The sequence below is a fragment of the Gorilla gorilla genome, chromosome X (genome assembly GCF_029281585.2).
Source record: "Gorilla gorilla gorilla isolate KB3781 chromosome X, NHGRI_mGorGor1-v2.1_pri, whole genome shotgun sequence".
NCBI classification, from domain to species: Eukaryota; Metazoa; Chordata; class Mammalia; order Primates; family Hominidae; genus Gorilla; species Gorilla gorilla.
Window position 1 is genome coordinate 166,441,839 of NC_073247.2, and position 7,474 is coordinate 166,449,312.

Sequence of the window (7,474 nt, forward strand, 5' to 3'; positions counted from 1 at the left end):
GCCCTATTGAATCTTCTAGTTCTTCAGTGGACTGGATCAACTACAAGAATGCTGGGAAAGGAAGATAAAATGGTGAATGCTCTGCACGGAGTTGCTATGTAATTATATCACCTTTTCAAAGATTGGATTTTACACCAGTTTTTCTCTTAATATGAACCAAATAATTCCATACAAACAAAATACTTTGATGAAAAAGCAGAATAAGAATGTGTTTCCAGTACAGTAGGGCTTGGAGGTAGTGGTATAAGTATGGTTAGGTAGTTTTTCTTCTTTCGTTTTTAAAGTATCTTTTTAAAAATGAACTGATCAAACAATACAGCTCATTGTAGAAAGATCAGAAAGTGGGCCGGGCGCAGTGGCTCACACCTGTAATTCCAGCACTTTGGGAGGCCGAGGCAGGTGGATCACGAGGTCAGGAGATCAAGACCATCCTGGCTAACACGGTGAAACCCCGTCTCTACTAAAAATACAAAAAAATTAGCCTGGCGTGGTGGCGGGTGCCTGTAGTCCCAGCTACTCGGGAGGCTGAGGCAGGAGAATGGCGTGAACCCGGGAGGCAGAGCTTGCAGTGAGCCGAGATCGTGCCACTGCACTCCAACCTGGGCGACAGAGCGAGACTCTGTCTCAAAAAAAAAAAAAAAAGAAAAAAGAAAGACCAGAAAGTGCAATTAGACAGGAAAAACAAAAGTTAACACCACCGCCAATAGTAATAAAACAACCTATTCACTACCACAAGGAGATAACCAATGTCTAATACTTCCGTTAGGTTCTTAGAGGCTTTCCCCCTATACAATTAGTTTTTAATAAGAAATTAGACTAAACTATGTATCTTCTGTTATAATCTGCTTTTTCCACTCAATGATATTTCATGAATATGTTTCTGTGTAATTATCCTTAGTACTCATTGTATGAATGTGCAATACTTTCTTTAGCTAGCCCCAGACTGATGGACATTTAAGTTTTCATTTCTTCACTATCGTAAACCATACTAAAAATTCCTTGTACACATATCTTTGTGGACTTGTTAGAGCCTGTCAGTCCTCCTGATTTCCACCTCTGCTTCTGGAATGCTGGGAGATTAGCCAAGCTTCCATGTGCCTCAGGTAATAAGCAGCTAGCTTAAGCCTTCATTACAGCTGCAGCTAATGGTATACACAGGTGAGTATAGAGGAGGAAGAATGAGGCACAGAGAGGCTGTGTGCAATCCTCACTGTGAAATGTCTTAATTAAAAATCAACAAGTATTACTGAGAGTCTACTATGTGCCCAGTAGCAAGTCCCAATTTTTCCTGGGACTTGATGTGTCCTTTATGACCACAGACTCCAGTCTTCTTTAATTTCTGCAACACTTAAAAAATTATAACTTGGCCGGGCGCGGTGACTCACGCCTGTAATCCCAGCACTTTGGGAGGCCGAGGCGGGTGGATCACGAGATCAGGAGTTCAAGACCAGCCTGACCAACATGGTGAAACCCCGTCTCTACAAAAAATACAAAAATCAGCTGGCTGGGCGTGGTGACGCGTGCCTGTAATCCCAGCTACTCAGGAGGCTGAGGCAGGAGAATCGATTCAACCCGGGAAGCAGAGGTTGCAGGGAGCTGAGATGGTGCCACTGCACTCCAGCCTGGGTGACAGACTGAGACTTCACCTCAAAAAAAAAAAAAAAAAAAAAAAGTCAGGAAACAACAGGTGCTGGAGAGGATGTGGAGAAATAGGAACGCTTTTACACTGTTGGTGGGACTGTAAACTAGTTCAACCATTGTGGAAATCGGTGTCGCGATTCCTCAGGGATCTAGAACTAGAAATACCATTTGACCCAGCCATCCCATTACTGGGTATATACCCAAAGGATTATAAATCATGCTGCTATAAAGACACATGCACACGTATGTTTATTGCGGCACTATTCACAATAGCAAAGACTTGGAACCAACCCAAATGTCCAACAATGATAGACTGGATTAAGAAAACATGGCACATATACACCATGGAATACTATGCAGCCATAAAAAATGATGAGTTCATGTCCTTTGTAGGGACATGGATGAAGCTGGAAACTATCATTCTCAGCAAACTATCGCAAGGACAAAAAACCAAACACTGCATGTTCTCACTCATAGGTGGGAATTGAACAATGAGAACACATGGACACAGGAAGGGGAACATCACACACCGGGGACTGTTGTGGGGTGGGGGGAGGGGGGAGGGATAGCATTAGGAGATATACCTAATGGTAGATGACGAGTTAGTGGGTGCAGCACACCAACATGGCACATGTATACATATGTAACAAACCTGCACGTTGTGCACATGTACCCTAAAACTTAAAGTATAGTAACAATAAAAAAAAAGAAAAAATTATAACTTTTTCTTCTGTTGGATTATTTTGGTTCTCTTCATCAAAGAAATCATTCTGTGCCTCCTGCATCTACCATTTCTTCTCTAATCTTATTTTCACCAAACTGTTTACTATATAATCCTATTTTCCATATTTTCTTTCATATTTTGCACCAATGTCTCTTTTTCTTCATGCTTCCTCATTTTGGTGATAGTTTTACTTTTTGTCTTTTACATTTTTCTTGGGATTTTCCAACTAATTTTCATCTTCTTCTTTTGTTTTGGTATACCTTATCTGCCCTGTTGTATTTCTGCATATAGCATTTATTATTATTATTATTGAGATGAGGTCTTGCTATGTTCCTAGGCTGGTCTCAAACTCCTGGCCTTAAGCAATCCTCCTGCCTCAGCCTCTGAAAGTGCTGGGATTATAGGCATGTGCCACCATGCCCGACCTTAGCTATTATTTTATATTTTGTATCAAATGTTTTGAATTTATGGCAATATGTTAGTACATGGTTTTTATCTGCCCTGAGATATTTTTCTAGTGAGTATTCCTCATCTGCCATTTCTTGCTTATACGTTTCTTGTGTTTTCCATACAGTAACTCTGCATAGATCTGGTGCTGTTTCCTGTTGAATGAGGTAAACTCTTACTGGACCAGTTATTTACAGGAGATGTGCACAAGTCCAGTGCTATACTTTGGACTAACAAATTCTCTTCATGATGCTGAGGTATGTGTGAGCTCTTGTAGCCTTTACTTCTTTCCAGTCAAGTGAGAGCAGCAGATGTAGGTCTGAGCATAAAGAAGTTTCAGACTTTACCTTCTTGCCTCAACGAACTGCTTCTTAAAAATATGGCTTGCCTATATGCTTATTCATTCAAATTTATCTGTTAGGCTTCTACTTGGTGCCCAATTGGGTCCAGAAATGTTTCTTTCACTAGTTAGCTTGCTTGTTCCCAGCAAGGGCTTATTGGCTTTTCTATTCAGGTTAAGCCATCTACTTCAAAGAAGGAATTCTTTTTCTTGGCATATTGCCTGCTTTATCTTCACAGAAGTCCCTCTGAATATTAATTAACCAATACTTCAGATGCTTTTGATGCAGCTGACCTGCCGACCACAGTTTGAGTAACAATGACTTCAAAGATGTGGAACCAGACATATCTTGATTTGAGTTCCAGCTCCCTTGGTTGGTTGCTAGGTATACTAGTCAGGGATATTCAGCTGCTATAACAAACAATCCTGAGATCTTAGTAGCTTAACACAATAAAATTGATCCTTCACTCATGCCTCATTCTGATGTAAGTTAAGTTCTCCTCCACGAGGTGATTCAGGGATCCCAGCTCCTTCCATCATGTGGCTTCACCATCTTAGAGTCCTTCAGTTGAAGCCATGCATATGTGAAAGAGAGAGGCAGCATGGACACATGTGCAAGACATTTTACGGCTAGGCCTGGAAATGTCATACATTCCTTTTGCTCGTATTTAACTGGCCAAATCTCAGTACTGTAGTCCCAGCCTAACTGGAAGGAAGGTTGAGAATATAATGTTACTCTGTGCTTGGGGAAGAAGGAACAGGATTGCTGAACATATAGCCAGTCTCTGTTACAGTCTGTCTTTCTTATCACCCAGTATCTGTTTCACTTTTCCTTTCATACGTGGAACACAGCCACCCTGTCATGCATATGGAAATATTCCACCCATATTTCCGCTTGAGAAAGGCCTTATTTCCCTAGCTGCTGAGAGTGTTGTCAGCAGAAAGCCTCTACCTGCCAGCTCATTCAGAGTCTGCCTCAGCTGCAGAGAGCTTCCATGTACTTTCTGGGGGCAGCCCACATCCAGTGAATGACTGAGGTGGGGTTAGAGAGGTCCAGCCATTTCAGCCATGTGGGACAACCCTGATGGGGCCGACTGAGTCTTTGTTGGGCTTGCAAGACAGTTTGATTTCTCCCTTCCACCCCCTATCTTCCACAGGCATTGATCATTAATTATACTCTGAATGCCAAATTCCGGTCTCCCTGTCTAGTTTCAGAATACCTGACTTGTGGCAAACCCTTTCCTCAGTACTAAATCACACTCATCACTGTGTCCAGTTCAAAGTCCAGAGTATCTGGGTGATGCTTAGTTCTCTCAAGTCTGAGGGTGGCTCTGCTTGGGTGACCTATGAACTAAAACGAGTTATATGCTCCTGATCTCCACACCCCAGAATAATGATGGAACAGGAAGAGGATAAGCACCATAAACATTCCCATTTGGAAATAGGAAGAATGAGAGACACACAGCAGTCACTGCTCTGTGGCAATCCTGGAGTCCTGGTGGGTAGGCATGGATTAGGCCCAAATCCTGCTTTCAAAGGGTGACTCTGTGGCCCATTGTCCATTCTCTGGGAGGCTGTACTGATCCATTATTCTCTATGGCTGCATCTGAAGCAAATGTTGGGATCTTCGAAGCTGGTGTCCTTCTTTTTCATGGAAGGTTGGAGGCCTAACTATTGTTTACAACTGATGGCTCATTTAGTTCTGGCTTATGGTTTCTCTGGCAATAAGCTTCTCTCAAAAGCTTAGCTGACTTCTAATCTATTTGCCTCCAATCAGTTCCATGTGCCAGTAACCACATCCAAGGTTGCTTCCTAGACACAGTTCTTGATCCTGTGATCATTTTGAGGTTACAGGAGCCATAGGTGATGCCACACCCTTAATCTGATCTTTATCCTCAGCCGCTTTTATTAGATTTTTGAGCTCTGCAGGACCCCCCATTTCTATTCTCTATTCCCTTTTAGTTCCTCTTGCAAACTGGCCAACTATTTCCTGACCTCATCTCTTTAACACCTTTGTTGATCACTTTCATAGGTCTCCCCACTTGGACTCTGTCTCCCACAATATCTATGACCTACCAATTTGTAATTTTTAATTGTCTTCTTTCTCTGCCTTTCTAGCAACAAGCACAGAGACAAGCAAGTAGTCATTTGTTGGTAAATACTGACTGAATTAACAAAATTTAGCTCAACTATTTTGTTTTCCTCAGGATTCTTTTGGCTTCATATGATTTATGTAGATAAATATTATGGTAAATTTTCAGGAAATTGAGAGCACAGCTAATTATTTGTTTTCTATGTATAGTTCTTGAGCCACAGGGAAGAAAAATTAGGAGTTAATAAAGTTGATAAAAGAAATGACCATTGGAAACACTAGTCATTAAATGTGACCTGTCAGTCACTGGTAACAAATGGAGCAAGTTGGAGGAAGTAAAAGAGAAAGTAGACATTTTAAAAGGGGGTTGCATGACCTTTCACAGTTTTCCTCCCAGAATTGAATTTCTTAAAACTTTCCCTTAATTACAGATATGCAGGCTGGTGAGCAACCTGTTTCTGTTCCCACCCCCCTTCACGTTCCCTCTCTCCTCCCTGTCTCTTCTTCCCACAGAAGCTTACGTGAAGCAGCAGAGGATCCCCATTAGTGCTGAGGTGAGAAGAAAAGCAACAATGGCTGCTGGAGGTAAGGCACTCTTGATAAGTTGCCATAAGTAATCCCTGAAGTTGTTCAGCCGGGACCTGTGATTACCTGCAGAAAGAGCATAGACATTCATTGAGGAGAGGTCAAGTAAATGATAGGGCTGGCGTTTGAATCCAAATTCGAGTTCAAATAGTTGTCCCAGATATCATGTTCTTACAGTTGTCCAGAGCCCATATTCTAAACTACTTTGCTGTGCTGGCTGTAAGATGTTCAAAGGGCAAACATTTTGTTTTTAAAGTATCCTGAGATGGATATAATTTTTGCCTCCTTGTAAGTCAAATAGGAACAATAATTGTTGTTTCGGATATCTTAAGGGTTGTTTTGAGTATATTGGGTACTTTTTGAAAGAGAAGCATGACTTGATAACAAGAAAGTCTTTACTAAAGTGTTGTTGCCTAGAGTATATCTGGGAGTCCTGCAGGAGGCTGAGGAGAGGGAGTATCCCAGGAAGAGAAAGGAGAAGGCCACCAGCCCTAAGAGCAGAGGAGAAAGGGGCCAGGGCCACTGGAAGAAGGACCTCTAAGGGGAGTTTGCTGATCAATGTAAGGCTGGGGATGTTGGGTCTTTTCATTAGCAACTGGGGGAGGAAGGTACAGTGCTTTGACCCTGAAGAAAGAAGGAGGGGAAAATGAAAGTGTCTGCAGCATGGAGTTGAGAGGATTCACCACTAACCAGCAAGACACTTGAATAGCATGTGTGTGCATGTTGGAACCTAGATTGTGGATCAGTGGACCATCAGGTTTATTTTCAATTTCACCTCCTTTGTCAAGTCTTTCCTGACCCCTCCCCCAAAACAATTTAAATTATCCCCTTGTCCCCTGGGAGCATTGATCATACTCCATGGAAGGTTGGCATCTATGGCTTTGTCTGCCTATCTGTGAGCTCCTTCATAACAGAGGCTGTTCAATTCCTAATCCATGTAGTTCAGAAAAGGGCTTGGTACGTAGTAGGTAGGTTAATGCTTGTTGAACTAAATTGAACCAAACCAGAATAGTTTGCTTTCCTATGAACATTCTTTTTAAACATGAAATTCATTTTACCTGACCTGAAACATGAATCTTAAGTCCTATGAAGAAAGAAACATTCATCCTAACAGCAAACACACCCCCTGAGCGTGGTTTCGATCCTGTTTTTTCTTGTATTCCCAAGGCAGACAAAGGCGAAGGAGAGGAAGCTACTGTCTCCAACAAGAGGCAAGTTAGAGAGCATAGCAGAAATCCAATTATCAGCAGCTTCTGGGGTTCCATGGACTCCTGCCTTCAGCTGCGGCTGAAGAGCTGGTAATCCTAGCTCACTCTGCCAAGGAGAGATGTCTTTGTCCGTAGGTCTTTCCACAGAAACTGTCTGAAAAGTTAGACAATGATGGTTTAGTTCATATTCCAAAAATCTTCTCACCATCACGAACATAAGGACAATTGACTGACTTACACAGGTGACTCCTGAAAATGGTCAGTTTCCAAAGCAAAATATATCCCCTCCAAGAAAACAAAACAAAACCTGACTATGCTCTATCAGGTCAGATACCTGACATTCCCTCCTACACCTGATACCTTTTCAATCTTCCCCAACTCAATTAGTAGAAACTCTTTCACCTGTTCAGGCCGAAAAAGGTACATTCACATTGTTG

At 42.0% G+C, this 7,474-nt stretch overlaps 1 protein-coding gene across 1 annotated transcript; it reads right to left on the bottom strand.

Annotated features, from left to right (window-relative positions):
* SMIM9 (small integral membrane protein 9) lies at positions 1-7,187 on the bottom strand. The gene is made up of 3 exons (XM_019019126.3): positions 6,953-7,187; positions 5,766-5,895; positions 1-51 (listed from the first exon to the last, which is right to left on the bottom strand). Exons 1-3 carry the CDS (start codon positions 7,092-7,094, stop codon positions 24-26), a joined length of 300 nt encoding a protein of 99 aa, XP_018874671.1. The 5' UTR covers positions 7,095-7,187; the 3' UTR covers positions 1-23.
* Between the last annotated feature and the right edge of the window lie 287 nt (positions 7,188-7,474).